Genomic DNA, 21,035 nt, shown 5'->3' with positions numbered 1-21,035 from the left:
CAGAGTTGAAAGCATTCCCCCTAAGAACTGGAACAAGACTAGAATGCACACTATCACCACTTCCATTCAACATAATGTTAGAAGTCCCAGCCAGACCCATCAGGCAAGAAAAAGAAATAAAGGGCATCCAAATCAGAAAAGAGGAGGTCAAACTATCCTTGTTTGCTGATGATATAATCTTATATGTAGAAAATCCTAAAGGTTCTTCTAAAGGACTCCTAGAATTGATACATGAATTCAGCAAAATCTTAGGTTACAAAATCAATGAACACAAATCAGAGCATTTCTATACACCAATGACAGTTAAGCCAAGAGTCAAATGAACTGAACACCATTACTTACCTATGTTAACCAAGGAGGTGAAAAATCTCTACCAGGAGAACTGCAAAACACTGACAGAAGAAATCACACGTGACACAAACAGATGGAAAAACTTCTCATGTTCATGAATTGAAAGAATCAACATTGTTAAAATGTCCATGCCACCCGAAGTGATTTACAGATTCAATGCAATTGCCATGAAAATACTAACATTACTTTCACAAAACTAGATAAAACAATCCTTAATTTCACATGGAATCAAAAAAGAGCCCAAAGTGCCAATTCAATCCTAACCCAAAAGAAGGAGATATCACACTATCTGATCTCAAATTATACTATGAGGTTATAGTAATCAAAACTGCACAGTACTGGTACAAAGGTTGATCACAGACCAACAGAATAGTATAGAAACCCCAGAATTAAAACTATATAACTACAAACAACTGATTTTTGACAAAGCAGACAAAAAAACACACATTAGAGAAAGGACACCCTATTCAATAAATGATGCTGGGAAAACTGGATAGCCAAATGCAGAAGAATGAAACAGGACCCCTATCTCTCACCATACACAAAAAATAACTCAAGATGGATTACAGACTTAAATGTAAGACCTAAAAGCATAAAAATTCCATAAGAAAATATAGCACAAACTCTTCTAGACATCAGCCTAGGCAAAGAATTTATGACTAAGACCCAAATGGCAAATTCAGTAACAACAAAAACAAATAAATGGAACTTAATTAAATTAATAAGTTTCTGCACCACAAGGGAAAAAAATTAACAGAAAGACAGACAACCTACAGAATGAGAGAAAAGATTTGCAAACTATGCATCTGACAAAGGACTAATATTCAGAATCTACAAAGAACTCAAACAAATCAGCAAGGAAAAAAAAAATCCTCATTAAAAGTGGGCAAAAGATATGAACAGATATTTTTCAAAAAAAGATAGACCAATGGCCAAAAAGCATATGAAAAACTGCTCAACATCAGTAATCATCAGGGAAATGCAAATTAAAACCACAATGAGATACCACCTTATCCCTATAGAATGGCCATTTTTTTTAAGACAGAGTCTCGCTCTGTTACCCCAGGTAGTATGCAGTGGAGCTATCATAGCTCACTGCAACCTCAAACTACTGAGCTTAAGCAATCTACCTGCCTCAGCCTCCCAAGTAGCTGCAACTACAAGTGGGTACCATGACATCTGGCTAATTTTTCTATTTTTATAGACACACAAGGTCTTGTTCTTGCTCAGGCTGGTCTAGAACTCTTGAGCTCAAGTGATCCTCCCACCTTGGCATCCCAGAGTGCTAGGATTACAGGCATGAGCCACCTCACCCAGCCAAGAATGGCCATTATTAGTAAGTCAACAAACAGTAGATGTTGGCACAGATGTGGTGAAAAAGGAACATTTATACACTGTTGTATAAGTAATGTAAATTAGTACAACCTCTGTGGAAAACAGTGTGGAGATTTCTCAAAGATTTAAAAACAGACCTACCATTTGATCCAGCAATCCCATTCCTGGGTATCTACCCAAAGGAAAAGAAGTCATTATATCAAAAAGATACCTGCACCCAAATGTTTATCACAGCACAATTCACAACTGCAAAGATATAGGATCAACCTATATGCCCATCATCAATGAGTGGATAAAAAAATATGTGTGTATTCATACACACACACACACACACACACACATATACATATGAACCACTACTTAGCCATAAGAAGGAATAAAATAAGTTGTCTTTTGCAGCAACTCTGATGGAACTGAAAAACATTATCCTAAGCAAAATATCCCAGGATGGAAAAACAAACACCAAATGTTCTTACTCATAAGTGGGAGCTAAATGATAGGTAAACACAGTCATAGAGTGATGTAAAGGACAATGGAAACTAACAAGGGCGGAAGGTGTAAGGGAGGTGAGTGATAAAAATGTACCTATTAAGTACCTATTAAGTATAATGTACTTATGTATTAAGTATAATGTACATAAGATAAAATTGAAAGGTTTTGCCCTAAGATCCAGAACAAGAAAAGGATGTCTACCCCTCCACTACTATTCAACAGAAAGACTGAAAAGCACTGGAAGTCCTCATTACAGCAATTAGGCATGAGAAAGAAATTAAAGGCATCCAAATTGGAAAGGAAGAACTTAAATTGTCCCTGTTTGCATACAACATGACCTTATATACCCTAAAGACTCCTCAAAAAAAAAAAAAAAAAAAAAACCACTAGAACTAACGAACAAATTTAGTAAAATTGCAGGATACAAAATCAACACACAAAAATAGGCAGTGTTTCTGTACACTAATGGCAAACTATCTGAAAAAGAAATCAAGAAAAAAAAACATGTATGATAGCTAAAAGAAAATTGAAAACTTAAGAATAAATTTAATCAAGGAGAGGAAAGATCTCTACAATGAAAACTATAAAATAATGATGAAAGAAATTAAAGAAGACACAAATAAATGTAAAGATATCCTGTTTTCATGGACTGGAAGAATATTATTAAAATGTCCACAGTACTACCGAAAGCAATCTACAAATCCAATGGAATCTCTATTAAAATAACAATGACATTCTTCACAGAAATATAAAAAACAATCCTAAAACTCACATGGAATCACAAAAAAACTCAAATAGCCAAAGCAATCCTGAGCAAAAAGAACAAAGCTAAAGGCATCACACTACCTGACTTCAAAACATACTACAAAGCTATACTAATCAAAAAAGCATGGGACTGGCATAAAAGCAGACATATAAACCAATATGAAATAGAATAAAGAGCTCAGCAATAAATCTACACACTTACAGCCAACTGATTTTCAACAAATGTGACAAAAACACCCAATGGAGTAAGGACTATAAAATAGTGGTGGGAAAACTGGATATCAACACCTGCAGAAGAATGAAATGAGACCCTTATCTCACCCACTATATACAAAAATAAAAACAAAACAGATTAAAGACTTAAATGTAAGACCTGCAACTATTAAACTACTAGATGAAAACATGAAGTAAAGTTCCAGTACATTGGTCTGGGCAATGATTTTTTTGGATATGACCCCAAAAGCAAAAATAGACAAATGGGATTGCAACAAAATAAAAAGCTTCTGCACAGTAAAGGAAACAATCAACTGAGTAAAAGATAACCCATGGAATGGGAATAAATATTTGCAAGCTGAACACCTGATAAGGGTTTAATATCCAATATGTATAAGGATCTCACAAAACTTAATAGCAAAACCAACAACAAATAACCTAATTAAAAATATGCAAAAGACCCAAAAGGACAATTCTCAAAAGAATTACAAATGGCCAACAGGTATATGAAAAGATGCTCAGCATCACTAATCATGGGGGTAATGCAAATCAAAACCACAATAAGAATCACTGTACCCCAGTTAGAATGGCTATTATCAAAAAGACAAATAATAAATGCTGTTGAGGATGTGGAGAAAGGGGAACTCATATACTGTTGGTGGAAATGTGAATTAGTATAGCTATTATGGAAAACATTAGGGAGGTTCCTCAAAAAATTAAAACTGGGACTGCTATATAATCCAGCAATCCTACTACTGAGTATATCCAAAGGAAATGAAATAAGTATGTAAAAAAAATCTGAACTCTCATGTTAATCGCAGCTATTCACAATAGCCAAGGTATGGAATCAATCTAAATACCCATCAACAGATGAACGGATAAAAAAATGTGGTAAACCTACATAATTAAATATTATTCAGCCATAAAAGGGAATGAAATACTGATGCATGTTATACCATCTATCAGTGTGAGAAAACTCCAAAAACACTATGGTAAGTGATAGAAGTCAGACACAAAAGGTCACATTGTGTATGATTCCATACATATAAATTATCCAGAATAGGTAAATCTATAGGGACAAAAAGCAGATTAGTGGTTGCCAGAGGCTAGGGAAAGGAAGGGACAGGGAGTGACAGCTTAATGGGTATGGTGTTCCTCTTGGGTGATGAATGTTTTCAAACACAATAGGGATGATGGTTGCCAAAACTGTGAATGTGTAAATGCAACTGAATTGTACACTTTTAAATGGTTACTTTATGTTACATGACTTTTACCTTAGTTTTAAAAAGTGAGTTGCTTATGTGTTTTACTTGCTTGGCTCATTTGACAGAATAATGTCATAACAAGTACAAATGTTAAAAAGAGATAGCCTGGGTTCAGATCTCAGCTTTGTCACTTCTATATGAGTTACCTTAAGCCAGTGATTTGCTGTCTATGTCTCAGTTTCTCATCCCTAAAGCCAAGTAAGAGTATTCATAGGATTATAAGAATTAAATAAGTTAACACATTTGAAACACTTAGAATGATTTTAGTATATAGTAAGTGTTTAATAAATATTAATTTAAAATAACTATTATTTTTGTGGCAATAAAAGAAGGAAATGGTTTCATACAGAGGAAGACTGAGAATTCTAAGAAACTTTTATCAAAAATGGTATAAATTCAGAAATCTACTATTGATAAACCATACCCTAGAAGCAGATAATACAAGAGCTTCAAGTAAAAATCTACCATTTAACTCAACTTTCTATATAAAGAGAACTGAGCATAGAGCCAAATGATATGTGACTCTTGTGAGGTTGGTTACCATCTTTCAGCAGCCCTTAATAGTAAACAAAGCAGATATGCTAAGTCAAAAAATGAGTGGCAAGGGGTACAGCAACAACAAAAAACAAATCAGAACTAAATAAAGTCCAATGAGAATACATAACATATCGCTGAAATTCTAAAAACACTTGAGAGAATGTGAAATTTTTCATTAAACACTTCAAAAATACTTGAAATAAAATAGGAAATAAAAACAGCAAAATGATGCTGTCAAAGTTAAAAAGTTGCATAAGGCACACTGAGGACTATGCAACCAAGGAACAAAATGAATCAAAGTTTCTTTTGCATCTAGTCTCTAGCAGAATCTAGCCTAAGAGTGGCAGAAATTAGGAATAACCACCACCCCTCCCCACTCCTGCATACATGCACACACACACACACACACACACTTGAAGATTATAAGTAAAGTAGCCATATAAATAGAGGAAACTGAGTAAGTTCTAATTCTTACCTTCTTCTGCTTCATCCTCCTGGGGTGACATTGGACCCCCTCCACCAGTAGGAGTGACTGGTTCCTCCTTGTCTGACTCTCGCTGCAGACTCACCACCTCATATATTGCATCTCCACCACTGGTATGGTCCTTTCCCTCAGACTAAAAAGATATAACAATATTTTAAATATTAGATATTTGAAGGAAACATTGAAAGATAATATTTCAATGGCTCATTCAAAAGAGCTGAAATGAAAAGAAACATGGTATTTTGATCTACAGTATGTCTGAGGTTGAAAAAACTTTTACAGTGCAATGTTCTAAACATGATATTCTAAATGTAAATTACTCTTGTATTATTTTAACCAATACAATGAAACCTACTAACCATTTTGGGAAAATTCAGTTTCTTTTTACCAAAAAAACCTAAGACACCTCAGATTCCAGGATAGACAGATAAGTAAATGATGCCAGATTCTTAAAATTGACCACCTCATACTTAGGTAAAGAAATATCAGCTATACCCATAAAGTTTTTATCTTATGAACAGTCTGCAGTCTAAACAGCCACTTTCTTTTAGGAGGGAAATTTATGGCAACTGTCAATTAAACACCCTAGCATGGAATACAAAGTCCTGGATAAATTGGTGTCTGCCTCTCTCTCTAGCTCATCTCACACACATAGTTTGTTGCTACATCCCAGCCACTCTGGCCTTGTTTCAGCTCCTTGAAGCCTTTAAACTCTTTCCCAACTCAAGGCCTTAGGACATCATTTTCTCTCTGCCAATATAGGTTTTCTCCTACCCTTTGCTATTTTCCAGCCATACTGGATCTATACCTCAAATGTTATTTCTACAAAGAGGTTTTCCAGACCCTCCTCAAGACCCTCCTCAATATAAACTAAGTTTCCCATCAAAATACCCTGTCCTTTCCCGTCACTATATTTACCATAATGTAATTAAACATTTGTTTTTATATTTATTTGTTGAATATTTGTCTCATCCATAACAGCAAGGAAAGTGATGATTTCAAACAGAAATTATATTGTACCTTATACACAGTAGATATTCAATAAATATATGTGGGATGAATGCCTAGACTAATGGTAAAAGATATGGATTTTGAAATCAAATAGACTTGGGTTTGAACTTAAAGTTTCACTACTAATAAGATGTATGATAGTGGACAAATTATGTAACTTTGCTGAGCCACAATATCTGTATTATTAATAATAAAATGGAATAACACTTCCTTCAAATTCTTAAGATTAAATATAATAATACTTCTGGCATTCACCCAAGTGCTTATAATAATTTTTTTCTTAATTATTATATTTACAGCAAAATACTAGGTTCTAAAAGACACGAAATAAGAATACAGACATATATAAAGACATAATTATCTCTAAAATCTACCTGTACTATAATCCAATCAAGTTATTAAAATATAACTATTTTATTCACTGTTTTCAAGAAATTAATTCTGAGCCATATGCAAACTTTAAGTGCATTTTCAAAATCACTTCAAATTATGAAAACTAAAATTGATCAGTGCATTAAAATATAGAGAAAAAAGAAGACCGCACTTAGAAGTTAAGTGGTTATGTTTAAACCAACCAAAATTTTATTGCATTTCTACTATATTCAAGAAACAGAGACCTCAATCCATAGAACCACTGAAAGAATATAAAGAGATACAACAAAAATGAAATACTAATAAAATGTTCAAATAATCCACAAGAAGACAGGAAAGGGGGAAACAGAGGAATGAAAAGCAGAAAACAAAAAAAAAAAATAAAAGCAGAAAACAAGCAAAAAACAAATAATAAAATGGTCAACAATTGAAATATATGAATAATTATATTCAATATAATTGACATATACATACCAATTAAAAGACAGATTGTCAGATTATATTAAAAACAAGGCATAACTACATTCTGCCTAACAAAAACATCCACTTATAATAATACAGGCAGGTTAAAAGCAAAATGAGGGAAAAAGATATACCATGAAAACACTAATCAAAAGAAAGCTGAAGAGACTTTATTAATATAAGACAAAGTAGACTACCAAGCAAGAAAAAAAATCACCAGGGATAAAGGACATTACACAAAGCTAAAAGGATCAATTTAACAAGAACATACAAGAATCTTATAACTGTATGTACTTAACAACATGGTCTCAAATACAGGAAGCAAAAACAGATAGAAATGAAGGAAATAGACAAGTCCACATTTATAATTGGAGACTTCAACATTCCTCTTGCAGTCATCAATAAAAAAATTTTACAAAAATTCAGCAAGGTTTAGAAGAATGGAACATCATCAAATAGACAGTTATATTTATATATCACCCCACCAAAAACAGCAGAATCATATTTTTTTAAAATGCACATGGAATATTTATCCAGAAAAACCATTTCCTGGATTATAAAACAAACTGTAAGAAATTTTAAAATATTGAGGCTAGTCCAAAGGTAGCGAGTTATCTCACTTGACTGTTCACAATCAGTTACAGATTGAACTCCTAGATCTACTACTTTCCCCCCTTCACACTACTGCATTTGACTTGTTTTTAAAAAAAAGAAACAAATTTTTAAAAATTGAAATCATATAAAATATGTTCAGTAACCATAATATAATTAAACTGGGAATCAACAAGAGAAATGTATCTTAAAAATCCCCAAATATTTCAAAATAAAATAACACACTTCTAAACAATCCATGGATAAAATATTCCTCCAAAGAAGAATGTTTGAAATAGAAAATATTTTAAACAAAAATAAAAATATAACAAATCAAAATTAGTGGAATACATCTAAAGAGTGTACATAGAGAGAGTTAGAGCTATAAATGCTTATATTATAATACAAAGGCAGCATCTAAAAATACTAATCTCATCTTCTACCTTAGGAAATTAGGAAAAGAATGCAAAATAACCTAAAACAAGTAGAAGAAAAGAAATAAAATAACAGCAGAGATAAATTAAACTGGAGAAAGAAAAATTTAAAAACCAACAAAACCAAAAGGTAGTTCTTCAACATCAATAAATCGATAAACCTCCATGTAAACTAGCATGGAAAAAAATATAGAAAACACAAATTACCAACATCAGGAATGAAAGAGTAAATATCACTAGAGACTCCAGAGACACAGAGATCAAAAGGAAACAAAGAAACACTGCCAACAGCTCAATGCATATTAATTGGACCACTCACATACTTTGATCACACATAGAAACTAATTATTGTGCCAAGCAATAGGATTTCAAATACTGTATTTTGTAATTCAAAAAACTTTTAATTTCTAATATTCACATATTTTTAGATAAATGAAATTAGATTTTGGATTAAATAGAACAATTCCTTCAAAGCCACTAAATACCCATACTTATCCAAGAGGAAACAGATAACCTGAAAAGTCTTATATCTACTAAACAAATTGAATTTGTGGTTAAAATCCTTCTGAAAATAAAAACTTAAGGCCAGATGGTTTCAATGACAAATCCTACCAAATATATAAAGAAGAAATAACACTAATGCTATAAAAAAATCTTTTAGGAAATTAAAGAGAATACTTCCCAACACATTGTACAAGACCACTATTTTCCTGATACAAAATCTAAAGAAGTTATTACAAGAAAAAAAAAAAACATAAACCAATATCTCTTATAAACACAGACAAAAATCCTCAACCAAATATTAGCAAATCAAATCCAGCTATTTATATATATGTAAGTCAACTTCAAATCAAATACATTGCAAATCATATATATATATATATATATAAAAATACACATATATATATAAACACATCACAACCAATGTAATATGTGTAAAACACATTACAACCATTGGGGTTTATCTGGGGAATGCAAAGCTGTTTCAAACTTGGAAAACTCAATCAGCATAATTCACCATATTAATAGATAAAAGAAGAGAGGAGACGAAGGATAAAGAGAAGCCCGTTAATGGGTACAAAAACAGATAGGAGGAATAAGTTCTAATATTTGATAGCACAGTAGGGAAATGATAGTTAACAATAATTTAATGTATATTTCAAAACTGCTAAAAGAATTATAATGTTTCCAACACAAAGAAAAGATAAATGTTTGAGGTGACTGATAACCCAGTTACCTTTATTTGATCATTACACATTGCATACATGTATCAAAATATAACATGTACCCCCAAAATATGTACAACTATTATGTATCAATTAAAATTTTTTTAAAAAAAGAAAGACCATATGACCATATCAATTGATGCAGACAATATATCTGAGAAAATTCAGCATTTGTTCATAGTAAAAACTTTCAGTAAACTAGGAATACAAGGGAGCTTCCTCAATCTTTTTTTCGTACCTTCCCCTATCTTTTTTTCATAGATAAAAAGTATCTATGAAAAAATACTTTATGGTAAAAGACTCAACACTTTTCTTCTGAAAAGAATACAAGGGAGCTTCTTCCTTCTTTCTTCAATCTGATAAAAAGCATCTATGAAAAATACTTTATGGTAAAAGACAGAATGCTTTCCTCCTGAGATGGAGAACAAAGCAAGAATGTCACCACTTCTATTGAACATCCTATCCAAGTCCTGGCCAGTAAATTAAGACAAGAAAAAGAAAGAAAAGGTATATAGATTGGGCATAAAATAGTCTCATTAACAAACAATATAATTGTCTTTTTCAGGAGTTGACAAATTTTTTTATAAAGGCCCAGATAGGAAATATTTTAGGCTTTGTAAGCCATATGGTCTCAGTCACAACTACTCAACTCTTGCCGTAGTACAAAAGTGTTACAATAGAGGTAAAATATTTATCTGTACTTAGTGTCTTACACAAGCAAAATCTGCACTACTTTGACCACACATAGAACCTAACTATTATACCTAGCAACTGGATTTCAAATACAGTATTTTTTAATGCAAAAAACACTTTTTATTTCCAATATTCACATATTTTTAGATAAGTAAAAATATCAATCTGGTTCATATTAGAATTCTTTAAATCTTAGCAACATGTAAATACATAATAGAGTTTGACTAAGTTACATTGCAAACATTCATCACACCTATGCAAATAAACTCTAAAACCTTTTTCAATATGATATACTATTAATATCATCAAATACAATACATAATATGCTGTTATCTCTATAAATCATCTGAAGCCATTCTTCTAAATACTGGCTATAAATGAGGATAAATGAATAAACCATATCTGGGGCTTTTTTTTTTTTTTTTTTTTGAGACAGAGTCTCGCTTTGTTGCCCAGGCTAGAGTGAGTGCCGTGGCGTCAGCCTAGCTCACAGCAACCTCAAACTCCTGGGCTCGAGTGATCCTTCTGCCTCAGCCTCCCGGGTAGCTGGGACTACAGGCATGCGCCACCATGCCCGGCTAATTTTTTATATATATATCAGTTGGCCAATTAATTTGTTTCTATTTATAGTAGAGACGGGGTCTCGCTCTTGCTCAGGCTGGTTTTGAACTCCTGACCTTGAGCAATCCGCCCGCCTCGGCCTCCCAAGAGCTAGGATTACAGGCGTGAGCCACAGCGCCCGGCCTTGGGGGTTTTTATATTAATATTTTAAACACTAAAGTTTCTGTTACAATCTTTAGGGTATAATACAGGAATCTGGATTTTTCAAAGGGTCACAAAAAACACTCAACAAAGAAAAGCCCAGGACCAGACGAATTCACAGCCAAATTCTACCCGATATACAAAAAAGAATTAATACCAATCCTACTGAAACTGTTCCAAAAAATTGAGGAGAAGGAAATTCTAACTTATTCTACAAGGCCAGTATCACTCTGATACCAAAACCAGACCAGGACACACAAAAAAGAAAAATATAGACTAAAATATCTAATGAACACAGACACAAAAATCCTCAATAAAATACTAGCAAAACAAATCCATCAGCACTTCAAAAAGATAACAGACTATGACCAAGTAGGTTTTATTCCAGGGATATAAGGATGGTTCAACATATGCAAATCAATAAATGTGATCTATCATATAAACAAAATTAAGGATAAAAACCATACGATTGTCTCAGTAGATTCAGAAAAATCATTTGATAAACTTCAGCATCCCTTCATGATAAAACCTTCAACAAACTTGGCATAGAAAGAATATACTTTTACAAAGTCCATTTACAAAAAACCCATAGCCAACATCCTACTGAATGGGGAAAAGTTAAAAGCATTCCCTCAAAGAACCAGAACAAGACAAGCATGCACACTTTCACCACTCCTATTCAACATAGTACTGAAAGTCCTAACCAGAGCAACCAGGCAAGAGAAAGAAATAAAAGGCATCCAAATTGTAAAAAAAGAAGTCAAATTATCCTTGTTCGCTGAGATAACGATCTTATTACTTGAAAATCCTAAAGATTCCACCAAGAAACTCTTAGATTTGATAAGTGAATTCAGTAAAGTTTTAGAATAAAAAATCAACATAGAGAAAACAGCAGCATTTCTATATAATGATAATGATCTAGCTGAGAATCACATAAGGTAATCTCATTTACAGTAGCAACAAAAAAATAAAATAAAATATCTAGGAATATATTAACCAAGGAGGTGAAAGATCTTTACAAGGAAAACTACAAAACACTAATGAAAGAAACTGTAGATGACACAAACAAATGGAAAAATATTCCATGCTGTGGATCGAAGTATTGTCAAAATGACCATACTGCTGAAAGCAATCTTCAGGTTTAGTGCAATATCTATCAAAATTCCAATGTCATTTTTCACAGAATTACAAAAACAATCCTAAAATTGATATAGAACCAAAAAAGGGCCTGATTAGCCAAAGCAAAAGAACATATTAAGCAAAAGAACAAAGCTAGAGGTATCACGTTACCTAACTTCAAATTATTCTACAAGGCTATAGTAACCAAAACAGTATGATATTGGTATAACAATAGACACATAGATCAATGGAATAGAACCACATACTTACAGCCAACTGATCTTTGACAAAGTCAACAAGAACATACACTGGGGAAAGGATACCCTTTATAATAAATGGTGCTGTGAGAACTGGATTGCCATATGCAGAAGAATAAAACTAGACCCCTATCTCTTACAAAATACAAAAATCAACTCAAGATGGATTAAACACTTAAATGTAGGACCTGCAGCTATAAAAATACTAGAAGAAAACCTAGGTAAAACTCTTTTGGACATTGATTTATGCAAAGAATTGATGAGTAAGGCCTAAAAAGCACAAGCAACAAAACTAAAAATAGACAAATGGCACTTAATTAAACTACGAAACTTCTGTACAACAGAAGAGTGAATCAATAGAGTGAACAGACAATCTACAGAATGGAAGTAAATATTTTCAAATTATGTATCCAACGTGAGATTAATATTAAGAATCTACAAGGAATCCAAACAATTCAACAAATAATCCCATTAAAAACTGAGCAAAGGGCATGAAAAGATAGTTTTCAAAAGAAGACATACAAATGACCAACAGGCATATGAAAAAATGCTCAACATCACTAATGATCAGAGAAATGCAAATTAAAACCACAATAAGATATCATCTTACATCAGATTATCACAGCACTACTCACAATAGCAAAGATAAGGAACCCTCAACCAAGGACTGGATAATGAAAATGTGGTATGTATACACAATGGAATACTATTCAGCCATAAAAAGAATGAAATCCTATCTCTTGCAGCAACATGGATGGAACTTAACTGAGTTAAGTGAACAACTCAGTCACAGAAAGACAAATATCACATGCTCTCACTTATAAGTGGGAGCTAAATAACATGGACATAAAATATAGAATGATAGACAAATGGAGACTCAGAAGGGTGAGAGAATGGGTACAGGGTACATGAAGAGGAATTACTTCATAAGTACAATATACATTATTTGAGTGACAGATGCCCTAAAAGGCCCAACTTCATCACTATGCAATCTATCCATGTAGCAAAATAACACTTGTACCCCATAAATTTATACAAATTTTTTAAAATCAAATTAAGTTAAAAATAGTCACAAGTGATTATGATATCAAGCTAAATTGAGAACCAATGCCTACAAGACCTCTAGTTTTTAACAAAAATGTACATAGAAACCATGTAATAGAATCAGATATTCTCACCAAGCTGCAAATGTATACAATCAAGTGGGGACAAAACAAACAAACAAAAAAACATTTCCAAGCAGCTCTATTTTCCTCTGCACAGGTGAGAGTAAAGAAAGCCAATGTTAATCACAAGTGCTACATTAGCCAAAACTATTGCCTTCCACAGATTTTTATCTCTCCACAAGCTTGTAAGTACTTCACGGCCTTGTTAATTTTCATCTTTCTGCAATTAGAGCAGTTATTATTCAGTTACTCTTGATTATTTACTGAATAATTAGACTTTGATTTAAACAGGTTTAAATCAACATGCACCTTCAAAAGGGAATTTTCCCCTTATACTTTTAAACTCTTAATAGTTAATAAAAAATTTTGTCTCCAACTTAAAGGAATGTCAAAGCATCCAAAAGCAAAGAAGAGATTTGGAGGAGAGGGCAAGAATACATTTGATGTTTTAACAATAAACTCATGGTTAGCACAGTACCCAAAACAGTGTATAGGGCACTGTGGCAGAAAAAAGGTATAAAAACAGACAACTAACTACATTGAAAATAGCCTTTATCAAAAAGTCTCTAAACAATAATTGCTGGCGTGGATGCGGAGAGAGAGGAACACTCCTACACTGCTGGTGGGACTGCAAACTAGTTCAACCTCTGTGGAAAGTAATATGGAGATACCTTAAAGCGATACAAGTGGATCTAACATTTGATCCAGCAATCCCATTACTGGGCATCTACCCAAAAGATCCAATGACACTCTACAAAAAAGACACCTGCACTAGAATGTTTATAGCAGCACAATTCATAATTGCAAGGCTGTGGAAACAGCCCAAGTGCCCATCAATCCAAGAATGGATTAATAAAATGTGGTATATGTATACCATGGAGTACTATTCAGCTCTAAGAAACAACAGTGATACAGCACATCTTATATTTTCCTGGTTAGAGCTGGACCCCATACTACCAAGTGAAGTATCCCAAGAATGGAAAAACAAGCACCACATATACTCACCAGCAAACTGGTATTAACTGAGTAGCACCTAAGTGGACACATAGGTACTACAGTAATAGAGTATTGGGCAGGTGGGAAGGGAGAGGGGGGGCGGGTATATACATACATAATGAGTGAGATGTGCACCATCTGGGGGATGGTCACGCTGGAAACTCAGACTTGTGGGGGGAAGGGGAGAAAGGGCATTTTTCGAAACCTTAAAATTTATACCCCCATAATATACTGGAAAAAAAAAAACAAAAACAGACAACTACTTCTACCTCCAGCCTGACTCATGTTCTTCTGGAGAAGACTGGAAAACTGGCTCACTTTCCTGTAGTGAAGGTAAAGTCACAGGATCTAAGAACAGATAAGATCTGGAGCCTTCTTACAGGCAAGCCTCCTCACTCTAAACTATCCCTTGCCTAAAAACAAAACACAGAAAATGGTATTTGGAGAAAAGATTTATTAAGAGAAAAGCTTTCCTCACCCTTAACGTATCACCTACAGTCTCAATTCTGTCTCTTTAGGATTATGACTCCTCTCAAGTAATTCAAATTCTCTCTCTCTTCTCTTGTTTCTTGAAACTTCTCTCTTTTCTGAATCCAAATCCTATTCCAAGCTGGACACAAAAGCCAGAAAGTGCTATAGAAGTGTTACTATTTGTGTGTGTGTGTGTGTGTGTGTGTGTGTGTGTGTGTGTGTGTGTGTGTGTGTACACGCGTTAGTTGATGTAACACTGTAAGGCAGGTTCCTGTGGTACAATAGACAAGTAACATTCAGGAATAACTAAGAAGCAAAGGTGGCTTCCGCATCCTATTCTAGGGCTATTCTGGAAATCTTAGTGCACAAATAATTACAATGGTAATAATAATAAGGACAGCAAGTATTCAATCCTGACAACCCAAGCCTATCTGCATTTTAGGATTTTTGCATTAGCTGTTCCTTTGAAAGGTTTTTTTCTAGACCTTCATATGGTGGGTTCCTTCTTGTCATTCAGATTTCAGACATTAAAGGTCACTTCCTCAGGGAGGCCTTCCTTGACCGCCTAAAGTATCTACCCACTCATCATATCACTCTCTGTGATATGACGGTATTATATCCCTCCCTGCTATTTTGCCATCTGTTTGCCTGTCTTTCCTCCCCACATAACCTGCTTAAGGTAGAAAGTGTAGGCTCCATGAAGCAAGGATCTTGTCTATGGCATTCATTTCTTTATCCCCTAATGTCTACAAAAGCAATTTGTCACAGAGTGACTCTTAAATGTTACTGAATGAATAACTGAATGAGTAAATGAGCAAACAACTCTGTGGGGTAGCTATTATCATCTCCATTTTACACAAGACAAAGCTGAAGCTCACAGACACAACTACCAAATGGCAGAATGGGGATCTAGCCTCACACCTAATGTCAGAATCAAATTAGCAATATTATGGCTTACCTTCCAGTGTCACCATATAGTTTATAAAGTGATAACACAGTCATTATCTTATATGCTAGACAGATATTCTGCTCTCAATTTCTGCAGGTCTCCCTGAAAATGACTCACATATTTCCTCAAAACAACTTCTTTTAAATACCTCCTTGTGTCATTCTACTGTGGTGACCTGTCCCTTTTCTAAAGCACCATAGCATTGTGTGTATTCTTTTCATTTAGTATTTATCAGACACTTCCTTGTATGTTGGGAATTTTTATAAATTTCCTTCTTAATATGACATGACACAGAGATCCTTTGGAGGGAAGGGTTATATTTTAAACATCACACCCTCATTGTGGCCAGTGCCATATCACAGATACTAGAAATAAGGTTGTACTTTTTGAATTAACTTGACTGTAAAAGTCACGGAATTATTTACCCTGATACCCTTTTATTGGCCAGGTGTGGTGGCTCACGCCTGTAATCCTAGCACTCTGGGAGGCCGAGGCAGGAAGATGAAGATCGTTTGAGCTCAGGAATTCAAGAACTGCCTGAGCAAGAGCAAGACCCATTTCTACTAAAACAATAGAAAGAAATTAGCTGGACAACTAAAAATATATAGAAAAAATTAGCCAGGTATGGTGGCACATGCCTGTAGTCCCAGCTACTCAGGAGGCTGAGGACTGCAGAAGGATTGCTTGAGCCCAGGAGTTTGAAATTGTTGTGAACTAGGCTGACACCATGGCACTCTAGCTACTCATGGTATCTAGCCATGGTGGGCAACAGAGTGAGACTCTGTCTCAAAAAAAAAAAAAAAAAAGAAACCCTTTTATTAATATGTAGCTCACTAATTCCAATGTCATGGAATTTTAGAGATGAAAAAAGCTTCCGTAATACTATTAACCAACACTCATTTTATAATATGAAATCTAAGGATTAGAGAGAGAAAGTGACTCCTACTAGTACTTACTTTTTATTATCTATTGAGAACCAGCCTTATCTGACATACTTATTTTATATACAAATTCAAAACACTTATTTCATGTACTAAATCCAAAATATACTTACTACATGTATAAATGAGAATAGATGATTCTTTTTCAATCAAATGTGAAATTCAGTATGTCTTTTCAGGATGGATGTTTCAACAAGTAAACACTAAATAAGTAACTTAATTAATTTTTTGTTGGAGTTAAATATTCTCCATAATAAGCAGCAATAATTTTTCAAAAAATTTGCTTATCTTCAGATGTGCTAATAGAAATTATTTAAAATTAGTAATTCTACAATGTATGTTTTCTATCTCAAGAAATGTCAATATGCATTAAAATATGCTATGCTGGTTTCCTAAACTAATCTCATATAAATAAAATTATTTATTTTTCCTAAACTAATCTCATATAAATAAATTTAAGGTTATCTTTAAACTGAATATTACATAAGCATTTCTTCCTTCATAATAATATTTTTTTCTATAATTACCTAAAATTGTTCATTGTAGTTTATCACCTATCCTCAAATAAGCAAGAATTCAAGAACCAACTCCTACATGTTTTCACTTGCTGCTGACTCAGCTGACCCCTTAAGAACTAAACTCTATTTTACAATAACTTCATCTAGTCATCTGCTCTTATTTTTCCTGACACTCTTTATTCTCACAGATGCCTAATTATGAAATAAAAGATCACTGAGTTCACTGACATGTTGTATTTTCCAAGCTCCTATCTCTAAATGTATCCAATCCTTCAATCTCTAAAATACCTTTGTTGTCATCAATTTTTACTACATTTTGGCACCAGCACAAAGTAGAAAATATCTTCATGAAAAACACCGCATTTTATGAAGAAAAAACAGATTTCAAAACGTTGAACAAGTATTATAAGAGTAATACTATAGTTTTAAAAGCAAGAATATTCTCTGGACCTTAAGAAAGTTCATCTGACTATTAAATAAGCAAAATTTCATCATTAAATAGAAATTATGTTGCTCCTTCCCTTACCATGCCCAAATAGATGTCTCACACCCATATAAGTGGTAATAAGCCTACTGTTCTTATTTGTTAAAGTTTGAACACGCTAAAAGAACAAAAGTCTTTAGATAAGCAGGTTATGCCTCACTTATAGGCCACTTGTAGTGCTTTCTTAAACTCCACAAAAGAAAAACAATGGAGAAAAGTGCTCATGTTTAATGAGGGGATCAATGAAGCGATCTCTAATCACTATGCTTGCTATCTTTGCTTTACTTAAAAAATCGCATGTTACTTTTTAAATACATTGCAAAAGAGTATATGTAACTATGGAGTCTCTCATTTCTGGTTTACAACTTCAAATTTTTGAATACTAATTTTTCAGAATCAATCCTATTCATTCACCTAACAGTTACATGAGTTTTTGATGAACCACCTATAATAAACCACCTATTCTCACTTTCCTGCCTGAAGGACATACTGCTATATTCAGTATATTTTCTTTGATGTAGGCTCATGATAAGATCTGATGGAGTTTAGGACATGCTACCCCAAAATATGGCACCGTGGCATTTAAGAAAACAGCAGACATATGAAGTCACTCTCACTTTCCCCTTGCCTCTTTTCCCTTGACACAAGCCATATAACTTAAGCCAACCGTCCTCAGAAGTAGGCCATAAAGCTTTCATTACAGAGGTACCTTTCCTATATCTAGAAGAAAGCAATACCCCTAGCCTCAAAGCCACAGTGATGCCATGAAAAATATGAACAGACCTTGCTAAGTTGCCCCAAGTTTATTACCATTAGATTATACCCCCTTTTGTTCAATTATACTTCTACCTGACTGTCAACACTTCTTCAAACCCAAGCATAAAAATATAGTTTTCCCTGTTTCTTTGGGTCTTCATTTATTATATGAAGGCTCCTATGTCATCTACAACTTATATTAAATAAATTTGTATATTTTTCTCATGTTAATATGCCTTTTGTTACAGTAGTCTTAGCCATGAACCTAGGGATAGTGAGAAAAGAAATCTTTTCTCCCCTACAACCCGCTTTAGTACAATATAGTGCAAAATTAAAAATAAGTGGTAGCACATAAATGTTCCTAGCTTCTAGTTATTACTGGCTATATTACCAGCAGAATATAGAATTATTCTACAATTTTAAAAATTATGCAAAGTGAAACAAAGCAAAACAAAAACACTATTACAAAGGTTGTATTCCAATCAATTTCCTATCGAAGAATCCTGCCACCCAACACCTTATGGATGATGAGATACATGGCATTTCCAGTAATAGAAAACTGAAGAAATAATAGTTCATTAAATCATCTCCTTAACAATTTATTAGAGTAGCAATAGCTGTTATCACTACAAAGGTATGAGTACTTCCAATTTGAATTATATTTTGGGGTAATAATTATATTTAAGCCTGTCATTTAAAAAATCACTCTGAACTGACAGGGTAATAAGCACATTAAGTTTGGAACAACAGAACTTTCAAAATTATCTTTTGTTTTTCCTATTTTGAAAGTCACTCAATAAATAAAAGAAGAAAATATTGTAATCCATGATTTCTTAATTACAACAGATCTGCAGAAATAAATTGGTGAACTTTTAAAATATCTACTATGCCATTCCTATAATTGTTAGTAACAACAGGTTCCTGACACTTGACTCCATATTTTAATGGAGTACTCATTCAGTAGTATCACTAGCAGAAGAGTTTGGCTTCCAAACTAACAAAAAGTACAAAGAGGAAGTAAGTTATCTCAAAAGTGTAATATTATATAAGATAAAGTAAAAGGTATCCTATTACTCTGGGGCCTGGGGGGGAGGAGGGTCCCACTCCATCCTAAATCAACTGCAATCTGACTTCTATCCCACTACTCTGAAATTTTCCAAATCTTAGAGTTAAGATCATCGTCTCTTATGTACCAATCAAATCCCTAATTAATCTCCCTGAAGTCACTGATCCTGCAGGCATTCTCTTCTGCTATAAACTATTTCCTCTCTAGCCTTTCCTGACCTCATGTCCTTGTGAAGCTTATCCTTCTACATTTACTTGGCTCAATCCTCCTCCTGTACCAATCTTTTAAATGTCTGCATTTCCCAGGGCTACAACCTTAGTCTTCACTCTACATTCAACATTTGGGCTCTGGTTATTTCATCTACTACTATTCACCATGCTAAAGCATTGACCACTTTTAAAAGCTTTATTCCCCAAACTTAGGATACAAATATCCAACTGCCTACTAAACATCTCTACCTTGGAGTCTCACAGGAATGTTAAATTCAACTTACCCAAAACTCCACTATCTTTCATCACCTCAAAACTTTTCTTCCTGGAACTCTATCATAATGAAGAGGATCAACACCCAGTTGACCACCTGAAAATAATCTTGGCAGTCTTGTTTTCCCTCAACCCCACCTGAAATCAAACACCAAATCTTTTTTTATCTTTACTTCCCTAACACCTCTCAAATTCATCTTTTCCACCATCCCCACTACCACTGCTTTTCTACAAGCCATCCTCACTTCTTATCTTGGCCACAAGAGCCTTCTACTTTATATTTATTGCCTCCAGTGTCAACATCCTTCTCACTGCTGTCACAGTGACCTTTCCTAATTATAACTCTAGTGTTATTCAAATGTTGAAAGCTTTAGCTCCCCACCTGAGGATAAAGTCTCTAAATTCCTGAGCATGGTAATTACCTACCTACTCAGAGAATTAACCACTGTGCCCTCTGATGTTTCAACAGTATCTGATTTCCTACAAATCCTGAACATACCAATGTGCATCAGAGCTTTACGGGTTTATTCAACTATGGCTTCTAACTGAAATGTCCTTCTCCATCTTGCCACACTTCAAAAGCCTGACCTTACCACCAGAATTATTTATTCATTCATTCATTTATGTTAGTCTGAAGATATAAAGGACTCTGCCCAAAAAGAATGCAGACTAGACAGAAGACAAGTAGGCAGTCAATTAATATTAATAAAAATAATGATCTTAGACTCTAAGACTTGGACAATTTCACAGTAGTGGGACAGAAGTCAGAATGCAGTTGATTTAAGATTGAATGGGAGCCCTCTCCCCCCCAACCCCTCAGGGCAACTGGGGACAAAT

At 33.9% G+C, this 21,035-nt stretch overlaps 1 protein-coding gene across 4 annotated transcripts in view; it reads right to left on the bottom strand.

The window, feature by feature from the left end:
• The window catches only part of RABGAP1L (RAB GTPase activating protein 1 like), a 689,918-nt gene that overhangs the window by 531,674 nt on the left and 137,209 nt on the right, over nucleotides 1-21,035 (bottom strand). For all 4 annotated transcript variants that reach the window (XM_076000395.1, XM_012765066.3, XM_012765067.3 and 1 more), the window contains one exon: nucleotides 5,434-5,575. In XM_076000395.1, the coding sequence (XP_075856510.1) occupies nucleotides 5,434-5,575 (142 nt within the window). The remainder of the gene's footprint in view (nucleotides 1-5,433; nucleotides 5,576-21,035) is intronic.

This window comes from Microcebus murinus, chromosome 2, assembly GCF_040939455.1.
Source record: "Microcebus murinus isolate Inina chromosome 2, M.murinus_Inina_mat1.0, whole genome shotgun sequence".
NCBI classification, from domain to species: Eukaryota; Metazoa; Chordata; class Mammalia; order Primates; family Cheirogaleidae; genus Microcebus; species Microcebus murinus.
The sequence above is the reverse complement of the archived record's forward strand: the minus strand, read 5'-3'. Positions and strand labels throughout refer to the sequence as shown.